This window comes from Bufo gargarizans, chromosome 5, assembly GCF_014858855.1.
Source record: "Bufo gargarizans isolate SCDJY-AF-19 chromosome 5, ASM1485885v1, whole genome shotgun sequence".
Lineage (NCBI taxonomy): Eukaryota > Metazoa > Chordata > Amphibia > Anura > Bufonidae > Bufo > Bufo gargarizans.
In genome coordinates, this window is record NC_058084.1 from 305,907,489 (window position 1) to 305,925,393 (window position 17,905).

Sequence of the window (17,905 nt, forward strand, 5' to 3'; positions counted from 1 at the left end):
TGCCAACTATATGTGGAATATTGTAATTAAACTATACACGTTTAATTTAGGTGTGGTATTAAAGGTGATCTTTGGGACTTAAATACTGATAACCTATCCTTAGATTAAATCATTAGTATTGGATCCTCAGGACTCTGACTCCCGGCTCCCTGCCGATCAGATTTTGCAGGAGCGCTATTGCCGAAACCAGGCACCAGAAGTACATGGTTCCCTCCACTTTGTAGCTGTCATGCCTGGTTACTACAATATGGCTCCCATTTAATTGAATGAGAGCTCAGCTTCTATAACCAGGCACAGCCACTACAAGGTGGATGAAGTTGTGTATTTCCAGTGCCAGTTCCAATTCTGGAGCTCCTTTAAGAGGCATAGCTGAATAAAGATGTTAGAAATACACACATAGGGTATGGCCACACAGCCAGGTTTCTGTTTGCCGTTTTGAAAGGCAAAACCAGGAGTGAATAAAAAAAAAAAGGATGCATCATATATGTTCTTTATATTTTCTCTTTTTAAGATCTAATTTTGACTTTGGCTTTCAAAACTGCATGCAGAAACCTGACCGTGTGGTCATAACCCATAGAGTAAAGGCGCGTGGGGTGGTTTGCAAGGCTAAACACATTTATTTCATAGGAGAGTACAATAATCACACCACAGAAAGCTGCATAATGCTATTTAGTGGTAATTACTATTGCACTGGTAATACATCTGACAGCACAAGGGATTAGACCACCATGGCTTTCCTTTATCTTCCAGCAGGTTAACCTGATGGATATCTTTATCTTTATATAGCACCATTTATTCTGCTACATACATTTTTCTTTGCCAATATAAAAATATTTTCTTTCCTTGATTAACATAATACCATAAAAATGGTTTTATTAAAAAATTAACATACGTTTGTAAGAATCAGTCCATGAAATATAGACTCTATAGGTAAATGATTAGTTTCAAAGTCAAACTTAAAGGGGTTGTCCGGGTTCAGAGCTGAACCCAGACATACCTCCATTTTCACCCAGGCAGCCCCCCTGACATGAGCATCGGAGCAGTTCATGCTCTGATGCTCTCTTTTGCCCTGTGCTAAATCTCGCAGGGCAAAGGCATCTTTTGGAAATCCGGTGACGTACCGGGGCTCTCCATGGGACTGCTGGGCGGGATTTAGTACTGCCCTAGCCAGTAAAACGGCTAGTGCAGCGCTAAAGCCCGCCCATCAGAGCCGGTGACGTCACCGAACACACTGCCAGGCAGAAGCTTCCGCCCGGCAGTGTGTTATTGAAAACAAAAGAGCCCTTGCCCAGCATGAGATGCTCCGATGCTAGCCTCAGGGGGGCTGTCTGGGTGAAAATAAGGGTATGTCCTGGTTCAGCTCTGAACCCAGACAACCCCTTTAAAGGGAATCTATCACCAGTGACCTTCCTATCTAACTGTGTGCATAGACATATAACTGTGGTTCACCTGATTAAAACACTGTTTTAATTGTATTGATCTGAGGCTCCGTTTCTGAGTTATGAATTATTTTTTAGAATATACAAATTAGGCCTTCGGTTCAATGAAGAAGTCACCATTGCTTTTGTTGCACCTAAGCTCCGCTCATTTCTGTGGCCAGCCCTACCCTGGCTGCTTTGCCACTGCCTGGATCTTTGCGGCTTACAAACTGATAACCCATCCTTAGACTAAATCATCAGTATCGGATCAGCAGGACTCTGACTTTGTGCATGCCGCTGATCAGCGGAGTTTTACTACAAGTGCTCATTCCCATTCACGTAAACAGTGAAGAGAATGCAGCTCTCAAAGGAGCTCTTCAAACAGCTGATCGTCGGGGGGCCATGAGTCGGACTTTCACCGATCTGATATTGATGACCTATCCTGAGAATAGGTCATTAATATCAGAAGCTGGACAACATATTTAAGGCCCCCATATATATTAGAGCTAAATTGCCCAAACCCCTCTCACAGCAGTTCATCCTGGAGAACAGATGGATGATGATTTTTAATATCCAATCAAGTTCTCCAAAAGGAACAACAGGATGGACTGCCAGGATCGGAAGACTATATGGTGTGTATGGGGGCTTCCGAATTTCCCACAATAGCTAATGTCAGAAAAGAGAATGATGGTGAATGCTAAATTTCAACATCCAATCCTGATGTTCTCTAGGAGGATAAGCCAGCTCCAGAGATTTGTAGCAGTGGCGTATCCCCCTCTCCAGTCCACATGCATTTGTGGGCAAGCCAAGCTTCTCTGTATATTGTGCGAGTGGGGGGTGAAATAACTGTCACCCTAATGAGCGTTCGGACCACAGCTATGAGCAACTTTTGTTGGCCCATGTCCCCATTCCAACAGCAATACATAGTTTGCTAATCTTGACTATAGAGTGTCTTAAAACAACCCATGTGTTGCGGCAGGCCAAAGGTCAGCCACGTGATGATCGTTGCCTCGTGTTCAGGTGAATGACGTCGACGGAGGAAAATGACAGAAGTCTGAGTATAGTTCAAAACCTTGTCAGGACCCTAAAGTGAAAGTGTCCTGCACCCTTTATTTATACACAGTTCACAGGGTGTAACCCCTCAAAGTAAAACATGATTGGTTTACAGACATTTCAATAATGGCTTTTGAATCCATCTATTGATTGGTTAGTTATTTTTCAAGTTTCACTTTACAAAAAATGTGTTAACTAATGGGTTTAGAATTTTAAGCAAAAGAGGCAAAATTACAAGGAGTAGTACAAATGTTATCTTATCTTAACACACACAGTTCACTTCTTCTATAGTTTTCTTTTCAAATGTCAGCAAATTATATCATGTATACAGATAAAATGAAAATCACTTTTATATCCATAGTAGAAGCTGGATAATTTCCTTAACATTTCCCTCCTTTTTTTCATTTTTCTGTTCACGTGGTAGACGTTTTCTTCCTTCTGAAGGCTTCATTGTATCATGTGTGTCTTGCTAACTACTAACCTGCCTAAACAAACAAATGACCCCTTAGACAGCCCGTACTTCACAGAGTATACAGATAAGCTGCATAGACCATGCGATGCAAGCATCGATTCCAGCCTGTCTAGTAGTTGTCATTTGATTAAGCATACATTTTATTAAAACCACATACTACACACAAACACACTATCTAAGTGGATGACAACAGCAACTAGGGATACATCGCAGCACAGGAGCTTCAGACTGTCATCTCCAGGGCTGTTGTGTCATCTATTTTCAAGGGAGGGAATTTCCCCTACTGCAATGAGAAATACACAACATTAGTAATTTCCAAGCAATTAGCAGTATCAAAACCAGGCCTATCACTACCACTATGGGCTTCAGTAAATCAGAGATCATATTGTTGAACCAGACACCTATAGACCCCATCCAAGAGAAGGGGTTCCATCCTTCTTTAGCTATGTCTCTAGCTTTTTGTTGCAATTCCTTTACCTTATTCATGTGGGCCTCTATGGGATCATGTGAATCTTCAACCCAGGTGCAGCATTCTTCTCCTATGATAGCACAAGTCCCACCCTCTATAGCTAGGAGGTAGTCTAAGGCCATCCTATTTTGGAGAGCCACTTTCCTGACTTGTGCCAGTTCCTCATTAAGGGCATGGATTGAACTTGTGGTCTCATTAATAATTCCATCCATGATATTTGCATATTTGTTTAATTTATTTGCTAACTCAATTCCCCAACCTGTCCAAGAAGGGAACCACATCCAGGCTTTATCTGCTGATGTGAATAACTCTCGTTTGTTTCTAGTCATCCCAAGAAGAGTTTCAGGGGCATCAGTAAGTGAAATGTTTGTGCGTCGTCTGATGGCTGGGACAACTCTTCCTATGGTACAGTTGCCCCATGCCCCCATAGGGAGCCATGAGTAGGCTCTGTTACCACAAATGTAATATAGTCCTTGTTTCAGGACTTTGGGAATCATCCTGCCGTGATGTCCCAGCCATCCCTGAAACCATATCATATTATCATACAATTTCGTCTTACAAGTCCATTTGTCCTTGTCCTTCTTTTCTGGACAGGCACACCTGGGGGCACAAGAAACTTTCATAGTTGGACAGAAACACAAACTATTACAGTTAGTATTAACTATGTCACATGAAGTCTTCCTAAATTCCATATTGAATATCAGAGTAGCATTTCTACAATCTGTTTCCCCCACATATATCTGTGGTAAACTGACAAAACGGCCCTTTATCTTAGCTATATGGTTCACAAACATAGGCCCCAAACATATAGTGGGCGGAGAGATTATACCAGTAATCTCTAAGTATATCCCTTGATCAGAAACAGCATTATGTGAGGTGTGATCTACATCTATTTGAACATCATAGCTATAGTCTGTGAGATTCAAATCATTCATAGAGATTGGAACACCTATCAGAGGGATTCCCTTGTAGTTGGCAGGGATATGAGAGCATATCCAACAGTCAGTAGTATTCAGCTGCTTGGCAGTCTGTTGATGTAGTTGCCAAATGGAATTTGTATGTTTTCCTCCTTTCACCTGCGCACAAAAACATAGAATATAAAGAAACAGGCAAGGCATTGCATGCATTGTGATGGTCTACTGATCCACGTTATTCTCACAACTGGTTGGATTTACAACTGTAGGGCTGCTTTCCTGTTCGTGACTGTCTGTCTTCAGAACCTTTTTGCAGTGACTTGCATGGACCCAGACTGGTCTCCCGTTCAGCTTGACGGCGGTGGGTGTGGTCAGTTGCACCTGATATGGACCGTCAAACCTTGGCTCCAGGGTCTTTCTTACATGCCTCTTCAGGACTACCCAATCTCCAGGAACTAGAGAATGTGTACCTTCAAGAGAATTAGGATCTGGTATAGAAGAGAAAACACGTGAATGCACCTTTGACAGATGTTCATGCAATTCCACCAAATATGAAGTCAGGGTAGAGTAGTCTGCTTGCAGCTGCTGTGGAAAATATAACCCTGTCCTTGGTGCAGAACCAAACAAAATTTCAAACGGACTAAGCTTTTCTTGTCCAGTAGGAGTAGTGCGGATGGCATATAATACTACTGGCAAAGCTTCTACCCAGTTCATAGAACTGTGTGAGTCTAAATACTTTTGCAATTTTAATTTAATTGTCCCATTAAGTCTTTCCACCTTTCCGCTGCTTTCCGGGTGATAGGGAGTGTGCAGGGCTTGTGTGATCCCTAGGGTCTTCAGTATGTGTCCCATTATCTCCCCAGTGAAGTGGGTACCTCTGTCTGACTCTATTACCTCTGGAATCCCATATCTGCAGACTACCTCTGACAATATTTTCTTAGCAGTATTTTTGGCTGTAGCTGTAGTTACTGGCCAAGCTTCTGGCCAGCCTGAGAATACATCAATGGCTACAAGGACATACTCATATGTGCTCACCTTGGGTAGCTGGATGTAATCCACCTGCACTCTTTGAAACGGGTACAAGGGTTTGGGAGTGTGTTTCTTGGGGGTCTTTACAAACCTCCCAGGGTTATGTCTGGCACATGTAAGACAACCCTGAACAAACTTTTCAAAGAGGGTCTGAATTCCAGGTGCAAACCAATGTTCTAACACTAGTGCGCTCATAGCTCCTTTCGACAAATGAGTAGGGCCATGTGCTAAATTGGCCATCATCGGATACAAACTCCGAGGCAAACATGTTCTGCCATTTACCTGCCAGAGCTCTTCTGTCTTCGTAGCCCCCGCCTCCATCCATACCTTTTTGTCTTGAGGCGTTATCTGGGCCTGTAATTCCTGCAAGAGCGACAAATCTGGCATAGTTGGAAAAAACAATGTCAGGAGCGGCAGACCGGCTGCTTGTTTGGCTGCTTGGTCTGCTTGAGCATTTCCCACAGCCAGCGGATCATCTTGCTTCACATGGGCTGGCACTTTAACAATGGCTACCTCTGTGGGCAGCTCTAGGGCCTCTATGAGGCTCTGTACTGCTTCTGAATTTTTAATTGGTTTGCCCGAGGAAGTCAGAAATCCCCTAGTTTTCCAGATAACACCAAAATCATGTGCTACCCCGAAAGCATACCTGGAATCAGTGTAACAATTTATTCTCAGTCCCTTACCCATTGTACATGCGTCAGTGAGTGCCTTCAACTCCGCCTCCTGTGCAGACGCACAAGATGGGAGTGGTTTTTGTATGATTACCTTACCATCCTGGATTACCGCATACCCGGTGACAAAGTGTCCTTGTTCGTCATTCCACCATCTGGAGCCATCTACAAAATACTCAGCATCAGGTTTAGTTAATGGTGTTTCAGTAACATTTGGTAACCCTTTTGTTTCTGCAATCATCAATTCATGACAGTTATGATTTGCAACTGGATCAGACATGTCTACTACTCCCACTCCCCCCTCCTCTTCTAAATCCACTGGCATCAAAGTAGCTGGATTTAGAACAGTACATCGCTGTAAGGTAATGTGGGGACTGAGGAGTGTCATCTCATATTTCGTGATCCTGGCTTGAGACAAATGTTTCAGTTTGGTGGAGTGCAGTAATTCAGCAACTGAATGTGGTGCTTGTAAGGTAAGAGGGTGTTGTAGTACCAAGTCTTCCGTCTTTAGCACCAATTCAGAGGCAGCAGCGACAGCTCTGAAACATGTGGGTAGTGCTCTGGCAATACAATCCAAACTGGTAGAATAGTATGCTATAGGCCGCATACGATCCCCATGTTTCTGCGTCAATACACCTGAGGCAAATCCCCCTTGCTCATGACAATACAACGTGAAAGTTTGTTTGTAATTGGGGATGCCCAATGCTGGTGTCGTGGTGAGAGTGAGTTTTAATGTATGAAATGCACTCACAGCTCCTGGTGTGAGTTCAAAGGTCTCTCCTTTGAGGCAATCATATAGTGGCTGCATCATCTGAGAGCAATCCTTAATCCAGGGGCGACAGTAACTGACAAGTCCAATAAAGGCACGCAGAGCCCTTGGAGTACTTGGCAGGGGGTGCTGCCGGATAGCAGTAACCCTCTCAGTCGTGAGGTGTTTGGTACCTGGAGAAATACAGTGACCTAGGAAAATCACAGTAGATTTACAAAGTTGCAGCTTCTCCTTGGAGGCTTTACAACCATTTTCAGCAAGGAAAATAAGCAAAGATAAAGATTCTTCTTTACACTGTTCAGAGCTGTGGCAACAAAGCAACAGATCATCAATATATTGTAAAAGAACAGTGTCCGGATAGGCCGGCTGCCAGGACTGCAACACAGAGTGTAAAGCAGTGGAGAAAATATCAGGGGAATTGGCAGCCCCTTGTGGTAAAACGACCCATGCATACTGCTTGTGACGAAAAGTGAAAGCAAAGTAGGGCCAGCATTCTTCATCTAAAGGGACAGAGAAGAAAGCATTTGCAAGATCAATGACAGAAAAAGATGTGGCATCTATGGGCACTTGGTTTAACAGTGTGTGTGGATTGGGCACTTGTGGTGTATTTATGACAGTTACAGCATTCACTGCCCTTAAATCATGTACCATACGATAGACTGGAGGCTGACCCTTCACAGTCTGTTTCTTCTTTACAGGAAATAGGGGTGTATTAAAGGGGCTTTTTATAGGGATTATTAACCCTTTCCCCAACAGCTCTTCCAGATCATTTGCAATGGCATCTTCCTGTGAAGAATTTAATGGGTACTGACGCACACATGGCGGCTTAATGCCAGGTTTCAGCTGCACAACCACCGGAGTTACTGGTAGTCTGCCCACATCTGTCTTGGAAGTTGCCCACAAATGTGATGGCACTTCAGACAGCCAATCTGGGGGTGTATTCTGAGAGGCAGAGGGGGCACTAAATGTCATTAAGTACATAAGTGCACACAGAGTCTCTTCAGACACAGGGGCTGTAATTTGGGGTTTTCCTGAAGAGAAATCCACAGATGCCCTCATGGCACTGAGTACGTCAGTCCCCAGCAAATTGTATGGACTATCTGAGCTTACCAACACACGTGTGACAATAGATGCAGCATCATGAATATTAAGTTTAACAGGCTTTGTTAGTGGGAGTTTAACAGTTGTCCCCTCAACCCCTTGACAGTAGATGTAATCTGAGGAGATAAGCTCCTCAGGCACATATTTTTCTTGTATTAGGGTATGGGCCGCTCCTGTGTCTACCAAGAAGTCAATTGAATTCCCTGTGTCCTCACATGTGGATGTGATGATTAGTTGTGGACCTGGGATTGCGTCAAGGGGGTAGTTAACGTTGAGGGAACTCACAGGATTGCCGTCACTTCATTGAGAGGTCCGGGCAGTAGCCTGACCTCTCCGGGGACATCTGACTGAAAAATGCCCTTTTTTCCCACAATTCCAGCATGTTACTTGGTCCCAGTTACGTGGAGACTGATCCCCACCTGGTATTCTTTCGTGAAACCTGCCCTTAGGTTTAAAAGGTTGGTTAGCCATTATTGGCTTCTTTTTATTTTGTAAGTCTAGCTCAGCTCCCTTTGCTATGGCCACTAGGTCAGGGAACTGGCAGGTCCGCCAATCAGGGCGAGCCTTCTTCACCGCATCCTGTATGGGTGCTTTTAATCCAGACATGAATGTATGTTTTAGTAGTCTCATGTCCTTACTGTCTCCTGTCTCATACCCATAGTCAAGCCAGAGCTGTTCTAAAGCTGTGGCATAGTCAGCTACAGTCTGCTTAGCGTCTTGTGTTTGCATCATAAAAGTGTCAGTCTGATTGTCCTGTTGCTCTTTTACCCAGGGTTTAAGGGCCATGATAAATTCCTGGCCTGACTGGTCTGTGGCCTTATCCACTGGGACAGTACCAGGGGCTTTTGCCATCATTTGATTCTTAAGTACTTCCCCTCCTTTAGTCTCTAGAAGACTCTCCAGATCCGCCCAAGTGGCTTTATATGCGGTCTGGATACTTTCCAATTTACGAAGGAAAGTACTGGGGACAGTACGGGGGTCTGGCAAAGTATTACACATAGCCAGTAACTCACTAGGAGTCCATGGCCTATAGACCTCATAATCATGTGTTTCCAGTTGCCCAGCTTTCACTGTGGGGAGGGTCTTATTGACTAATGGGTATAAGCCCACACGAGAGTGTGGCTTGGACCCCCCACAGGCTGAGCATCTCACTCTTGTGTCTGGGTTCTGTTGTCCACAATTAGGACAAGTCCACCCCTCCGGGCTTTTATATGGAGGTGGTGCTGTGGGAGGGAGAGATTTTTGTGGGTTATGGGGGATAATACACCGTACTTCAGAAGGGATGTTTAATTCTTTTGTAGGCAATTTAATTTCATCCCATATTTCATACATAGTCCCTTTGTCAGTGTCTTTTGCCTTATGGGCAGTCAAAGTCATTCCCTGGGCTACATCATACCACATTGTGGCCTGGTCATATTTGTTATGGTCTTCCAACCACCCCTTAAAATTTGTAAGAAATTTCTGCCATACTGGTTCATCCAATGTTCCATTCACACCTGCTCCTAATTTCTTTAGCATTTGTCTACAGTCTTTGGTTGCTTCAGTGCCCTTTGCGCATTGCATAATATCAATTGCAGAGACCCATTTCTCTGCTCCCTTCTCAGAGGAACGCTTACTCTGTGTAGCCCCCATCCCGTGGGTGGCTCCTTGTAATTCACTATCCAGGTACTCACACACCTGGTGAATTACAACAGTGCTGTGGACACACTTCCGAGGCAGCACTATCAGTAGTGCCGTGGACACACTTCCGAGGCGGCACTACTATTGGTGCCGTGGACACACTTCCGAGGCGGCACCAATTTTCCTACCAGTGGTGCTGTGGGCACACTTCCGAGGCAGCACTATCCACTGGTCTGGCAATACTACAATATAGTCTTGCCCTCACACAGAGTAACTCACACGTCCTCTCTGGGGTTACTCACTGGAAACCCCTTAAACCCCTCTTCGTTCTTTCTATGGCACAGGAAGCAAACAAATACTGCAATCCAAATGATTATAACTGCAACCACCCAATCCAAACTGGAATCATAATACCCACGCATGTATACACTGTACAGCACAGGAATTGGCAGCAATGCAGTAATTCTTCCTCACACAATATCAGCAGGCACTCAGTACATGTGAAACCACACAGTATGACATAACATTGGAACAACCCCTGACCTCAGGCGCCTTTTCAGGTACCAACAAGGAACTGCAGGGCCCCTATCCAAACTTACTGGACAGCTTTATACACTGCCACTTCTCACAGCCTCCTCCAGTATAGGTCTGTCAACCCTGTCTCCACCAGAACCAGAGGCCTCCAGAGACAGGGACCGGACAAGCCAGTCAGCGAGCTCTAGACTTTCAGCTTGGCTCAGGAGGAGCAGGGACAGACCCCTCCAAGATTCAGCTTATCTCAGCCACTCACACATTCGTGCATTCATACGCCTAAAGACAGTTTAGCACATATAGGGGAAATATTACATTCACCAGAACACGGTACAGGCACCACGTTCACACACCACACTGCAGAACAGCGAGCAGAGCTCAGGAGACAGGTAGTAACACAATGGGTTACTTACCGCGGTCTTCCTGGGTCCTGGTCTCCGTGTCGCGATCTGCAGCTAGGAGTGTTGTTATGGTGCCCGCAGTCTCCACCAGAAAATGTTGCGGCAGGCCAAAGGTCAGCCACGTGATGATCGTTGCCTCGTGTTCAGGTGAATGACGTCGACGGAGGAAAATGACAGAAGTCTGAGTATAGTTCAAAACCTTGTCAGGACCCTAAAGTGAAAGTGTCCTGCACCCTTTATTTATACACAGTTCACAGGGTGTAACCCCTCAAAGTAAAACATGATTGGTTTACAGACATTTCAATAATGGCTTTTGAATCCATCTATTGATTGGTTAGTTATTTTTCAAGTTTCACTTTACAAAAAATGTGTTAACTAATGGGTTTAGAATTTTAAGCAAAAGAGGCAAAATTACAAGGAGTAGTACAAATGTTATCTTATCTTAACACACACAGTTCACTTCTTCTATAGTTTTCTTTTCAAATGTCAGCAAATTATATCATGTATACAGATAAAATGAAAATCACTTTTATATCCATAGTAGAAGCTGGATAATTTCCTTAACACCATGAATGTAAAATAAATCATTATTATAATACAGATGATTTACATGCACAGCACATACAGAGACAGAGAGCAGTGAAATTAAAGACATTCTTGTACCAGAGAACAGGTGGTTAAAGCAGTAATCATGTCGACTATGAATGGTAAATCCAATATGTAAGAGGACAGAGAAGCATTAATAGCCTTCTGTAGCTTATCTCTAAAAATGGTTTCTTCATTATATTGTTAGGATACATTAGTGGAATGGAAGATGTGGCTGGCAATTAATCTTCTGCTGACAGGTGGTTAAACAGTTAGTGTTGCTGTCATTATGCAAAGTTTGCAAGTTTTTTTTGTTTGGTTTAGTTTTTTTATTGAAGAGGCTAAATTAGATTTTCAACTCTTAATGTAAAAGAGGTCAATGTTTTCTATTTTTTTCAGGTACCTCTATTATCCAGGTGTCAGCAACAGATGCAGACGATCCTACTTATGGAAGCAGTGCAAAGGTTGTATACAGTATTGTGCAAGGACAGCCATATTTTTCCGTGGACTCCAAAACAGGTAATTACTGAGGTTGCGAAATTAACACGGTGACATTGAAGGTCCAGTGTTACTTTTTAGGGCAGATTTTGATATTGTTTTATTGACCTAAAAATATATACTCATATTTCTATTACTCGCATGGAAACAATCTGTACAGTGATGTACTGTATATAAATATGTGTAGATAGATAAGACAGACAGTTAAGGCCCTTTGACACGTTTACACATATGAAACATTTATTCCCAATCATTTCCCTGTGCTAACACGTCAAACAATGCTCATTTGTCTTTTTTTCTTTATTGATCACCAAGGTGTAATAAATAGTTCTTTTTGATAAATATGTTGTCTAAAAAAATAATTTCAGGCATCTAATTTCTAATTAAATGGATTCTCCATGCTTTTCTGAAATTCCCAGTGTCCTCAAACCCTGTGTTTCCTCTGTCTCCATTGCTCTAGGACTGGCTGCAGGCTCTTCTGCCCTGGCCGAACCAAATGTGTTCCTGAGTTTTCCTCCTTAGCTGCTTATACTTGATGTGGTGCTGAACAGGAAGACTGTGCGTGCAAGGTTCAGGTTATCTAAGAATTTTGTTATGGGTTCCACTACCATGAACCATAAGTTATGGTCCGTGGTAGCAGAATCCATAATGGAATTTTTAGATATCACAAACTCAAACCTTGTATGCCGAACTTGAAAACAGAAGTTTGCTCAACACTTTCCATGATAAAGCCCTCAACATATCTCCTTAAAGGGACACTGACAGGCCCAAAAAGCGTATTTAGGTATATATATGACAGTACAGGTCATATAAAGTGTATTAGAATCATCTAAGTATCCCCCCTGTCCACCATATAAATACAGTAAAAAGAAGTTTTATAACCTGCTTTCATCGTGTTCAATCTGCCCAAGGGGCGGTGTTTCATCAACTTGCGCCCAGCCAGCCTCGCCACAACTGCCGTCTGAAGCGCCGCCCAGCTAATCAATATTCAGTTCGCTAGGCGGCTACTCTGAAGCTAGGCGGCTAGGCGGCTACTCTGGGAATCAGACTGTGCGCAGGCGCGATGCGATCCCGGCCAGTTAGGGTGCCGGGCGCATGCGCTGAAGATGGCCGGGGACACTAGTAGCCGCCCAGCGAAGTGAATATTGATTAGCTGGGCGGCGCTTAAAACGGCAGTTGTGACGAGGCTGGCTGGGCGCAAGTGGAGAGGAAACACCGCCCCTTGGGCAGATTGAACACGATGAAAGCAGGTTATAAAACTTCTTTTTACTGTATTTATATGGTGGACAGGGGGGATACTTAGATAATTCTAATACACTTTATATGACCTGTACTGTCATATATATACCTAAATATGCTTTTTGGGCCTGTCAGTGTCCCTTTAAGTATATAAACATTAAAGAGTTGGCTTCTAGTAAAAAAGAAAAGAAGAAATAGAAAAAAGCAACTTCTCTTCGGAAGCCCTCACAAACCCCAACACAACCCACTAGCATTACATCAAAATGCATCCAATAACTCCCTCCCTGTCTTATTATCTGATATGATTATTTGTCCTTAATCGCATCTTTTAGACAGACAATAAAATCATTGTTCGTGCACAGTGCATCGCCCACATGGGATGTGCTGCCGACTATAATGGAATTGTTTATAAATGAACAGTCACATTAACAGTGTGATCTGAAATAATCCCGAAAATATATGACATCTCTATCTAACTTTTTTCCTATTTTATAGTTGGCAATCCAGTTTAAAAGAGATGAGCAAGTGGATTCTAAATTAATCAGATTCAATCAAAATTTTGTAAAAAAAATTGTTTGTGATTCGATTTCAGTGAATTTTGGCGGATGGGTGAGATAATTAAAAAAAATAAAGAAAACAATGAGCTGCTAGAAAGAAGTAACATGAGTGCTAGGAGACATCAGACTGTAATACACAAATACACTTTTGATTCAGAAGGAATTGATCCGGACCAGAGTCAGTTGACCAATTTGGACCAAATCGAATTGTGAGCGATTCACTCATCTCTACAGTTTAGGATTATGGACATGTTTTTCAAACCAAAAACTGTGGGCCAGTTCATGACATTTGTAAATGGATGTTTTGAGGGTGTTAGAGAATGTCCCACATTGTACAATAAATAGTTTCTGTTATTATGTGCCAAATAACGGGTGTACACTAATATATTATTCTTGTGCCAGATTCACATATGCAATCATTGACAAAATAATAATAATAATAATAATAATGATGCACTCAGCTAGAAATGGTGTATTACTGAAAAACTTGGCATGCAGTTATATCTCAGGGGGATATGAAAAAAGTTATAGGTGTGGTCTGATTAGACACAGGGTCTTGTGACAAGAGGGCATAAATGTGCTCCCCCTGCTGCCCTATAAAAATACTCTCAGAATCTACTTTTGGGCAATGTACCTCTTGGTGTGAGAGCGTTGACTGTTAGACTAGACATGCCTCATTGACACACTCATATACATTTTGCCCTGTTGACAGACAGAAAGGATGCACAATATGGGACTGATTTAAGCAGGATGGTAGTTTCGACAAATTGTCAGCCATCTAGGCTGTTCTGACCAAGCTGTTAGGAGGTGTTAGAAGCAGTGGTTACACGAGGGCATACATACATGGGGAACAGGATCTGGATGACCCAGACAGACCACCAGTAAAGAGGATCATTTGATCTGCCGACAAGCATCAGGAGCTCCCACAATTAGAGATGGCCTTGCTGTTCACCCGGCGGTCGTTTTGCGGCAAACTTTGTGCGTTTGAGATTTGCCAAACATGCGAATATATGGCGATGTCCGCCAGCACCAAATTCTTTTGCATTGCCCCGAACTTTGACCCATGACACATCCATCAGGGGGGACAGGAGAGCCAATTGAGACGTTTCAGCACATGGACACACCCCCACACTATAACAGAACCCGATCTGGCAGCCATTTTACATTCTGTGTTTTGCCAGTGTAGGAAGAGGTTGCTTTGTGGAGCAGAGACAGACTGTTAGGGACACCGAACGCTAGCTAATAGGGCCACAAAAGTCCTTTTAAGGACTGGTATAGGTGTTCTATCGATAGGTGTGACATTCTGAGGCGTGTGATATACTTAAAATATACTTTCTAACATAGAAATTATATTATAGTGCATTTGTTTTGTGCAGCAGTTGTGTGCGGTTCTGCTGAGATACTGCAGCTATATAGAGGGACAAGATCTATTGGAACAACTATCTGCAACTGGTGCGATATACCTGTTGCCCCAAAAATAACTGATTGAGGGGTTTGATATACCTGCTTCCACAAAATTCTGATTGAGGGCTGCGATATAGCTGCTTCCACAAAATACTGATTAAGGGGTATGATATACCTGCTTCCAAAAAAACCTGATTGAGGGCTGAGATATACCACCTTCTACAAAATACTGATTAATAGGTGAGATATACCAACTTCCACAAAATATTGATTGAGGGCTGCAATATGCCTGCTTCCACAAAAAACTGATTAATGGGTTTGATTTTCCTGTTTCCTCCAAATATTGATTGAGGCCTGCGATATACCTGGTTCCACAAAATACTGATTAAGGGGATTGATATCCCTGTTTCCACCAAATATTGATTGAGGTCTGCGAGATACCTGCTTCCACAAAATACTGATTATGGGGTTTGATATACCTGCTTCCACCAAATATTGATTGAGGCCTGCGATATACCTGCTTCCAAAAAATATTGATTAAGGGGTTTGATATATCTGCTTCCACCAAATATTGATTGAGAGCTGCGATATACCTGCTTCCACAAAATACCGATTAAGGGGGTTCGATATACCTGTTTCCACCAAATATCGATTGAGGCCTGCGATATACCTTCTTCCACAAATACTTCTCTTCTATAGGGACTTAGGCACAGGGTCATTTTGAAAATGACAGGCAGAGGAAGAGGCAGGCCGTTCTGCAGGCATGGTAGGGGTTGGGGGGGGTGCACCAGGCCAAAGTCTAAGTGGGAAGTTGGAGAAGGCGCATGTGATTGCTTCAAAGGACGCACCAGAGTTCTTTGAAAGGCTCATTCAGCCTTCCACCTCTAAAGACACCACCACCACCATAGCCCCTCAACTCGAGTCAGAGGAATTATTTTCCCATCCATTCTCAGACCTTATCGATGCGCAGTCATTCTTGACATCGGATGAGGAAGAGGAAGTAGTAAGAGCCGGCACCCAGCGGTCTGACGAGAGTACCCAGATCAGCCCAAGGAGGGAGGTCCCCGCTGTTGCTGCCTACTCCGAGTTCTCACATAACAGTGGTGGTGAAGGTGACAATGATGACGTGTCAATGGACGTCACGTGGGTGCCCACAAGAGATAAAGAGGAGGGGAGTTTAGAGAGAGAGACAAGAAGCAGGCAGAGCTCGCAGGACACAGGAGGCAAAAAGCAGATTGGAAATGTATCTGGAGCGAGCCACCCACCATGCGCGGTAACTTCTGGCGCTCCCAGGACACCGGCACATGGCTCCGCAGTGTGGGCTTTTTTTAAAGTGTCAGCTGCTAACAATAATGTTGCCATCTGTAGCCTGTGCTGTCAACGCATAAGTCGCGGTAAGCCAAACTTTAACCTAGGGATGACCGCTTTAAGAAGGCACCTGGCCTCCCATCACCGAGCCTCTTGGAAGCAACGCCGTCTAAACCCACAAAGCCACACTCCCAGCACTCCACACCCTGCCTCTTCTCCTTCTCCTCTCTCCTCCTATTTGTCCTCCACCCCACCTTCCACTGTGCCATCTTCATGTTCATCTGGCAGAAGGCAGGCTTCCAGAATTATTAGGCCTCACATAAAGGGTATTTTGTATCCACGTATTTTGAATCCATGTCACACAGATCATAAAAATGGCCCCAAAACTTGCTGACATTATAGATGTTTATTGTCAGGAGAACCTCTTTTGGTATGCAGGAGGAGGCCTACATTTGCTTTCAGCCTCTGTCATAAAACAGAGTTAGGTGGTGTTCATCCTCTGGGCCCAACACTATTGCTGACAACAAGGAGCCCTTGGTTCCCTCCGCAGGAGAGGAGGACAAGCTGAATGAGCACATTTAAATACTCATTGCGGCAGTTAGGGCGACCTAGTCCTTCCTGTTAACACCTCTCCACTCTGACAGGTAGAAGAACAAATAATTCCCAGTATAAAAATCATGACATGAGATGAATAGCCCCATTTGTGGTAAGGCCTTAACATTTTGTAGCTTCATGCATGGTGTTATCCACCTACGCATTTCGTCCTATCCATGCCTAGTCTTTGATATGTTATCATGTTTATTGTGGGTTTGTTCACGTCTTACTTATGTCTCTACAGTCCACTTTTATTCTGCTGCTTTTTTTTTTTTTAAGCGTGGTGTTCTTCAGATTCTGATTTAAAATTCTAAGCTATTATGATCTTCATCTTTTCCAATGTATGTTCCTGTTCACTACACAAAACACGACAATATAATACACAGCCCACTTCGTACATAATACCTCTTCTCCTATTATCATCAAAGACTTCCATATCATTTGCTCTGTTCTTCACCATTGTTTTTCCCTCCTTCTCTACTCTAATTACTTTCCTGGCAATATATCCTATTGGCAGTCTTGTCTCTGTAATTAACTAAGCCCCACTTCCCTCTTGCAATCCATTTCCAAGTCTCTGTTTTGATCCTATAAATAATCTGTCTCATAGTCATTAGCTTAAAGATGACATAAGTGCATCAAATGTTGGAGTGCACTGCTCTGAAAAGCTGCGGAGCCTTGTGGAGGCTTGTAAAGAGTTAACATGAGTAACCTGCTGTACTATGGCATAACATGAAAATGTTAAAAAAAAACACTTTACTTTTTTCTAGTGAGGTTCAACTTTTACCTGATAATATCCCTTAAAAAAAGGCTGACCAGAATATGTAATAAGGATAAGGGGTAATTATATAATGTATCTCATCCTACATACAGACATAGTAAAATGAACTTCCTTGCCTATGTCATTAGACGCCATTTATGTTTTCAAGCAAATATGTTAACGTCTAGAGGGAGCTATAGCATATTGTACTATATAGTGACAACCCTATATAAAGGTCCTCCGTCACATAAGTAGACCGACACTCTGACTTTCCAAATAACACAGCATCTTATGTGTGGACAGGAAGACAGTTTCTCTATGTATTCCTATGGGAGCCTCAATGTCAGGCTCATAGGAATGAGTAGAGAAGTAACTGACTTCCTGTCCTGTGTCAGCTGGAGATCAGAGAGTTGGTCACATGACACAGCTGAGACAAAACAATAGCTGATCTTAGGGAGCCCAGCAACAAAAAAAAATTCAGAGCCTCATTTACAAGCAATGCAAAGTGCAAAGCT

The 17,905-nt window shown here is 43.2% G+C and overlaps 1 protein-coding gene across 1 annotated transcript in view; it reads left to right on the top strand.

Moving 5' to 3' along the window:
* Nucleotides 1-17,905, top strand: part of CDH20 (cadherin 20) — a 96,710-nt gene that overhangs the window by 26,039 nt on the left and 52,766 nt on the right. Inside the window, exon 3 of the mRNA XM_044295492.1 lies at nt 11,433-11,552. Within this exon, the coding sequence (XP_044151427.1) occupies nt 11,433-11,552 (120 nt within the window). The remainder of the gene's footprint in view (nt 1-11,432; nt 11,553-17,905) is intronic.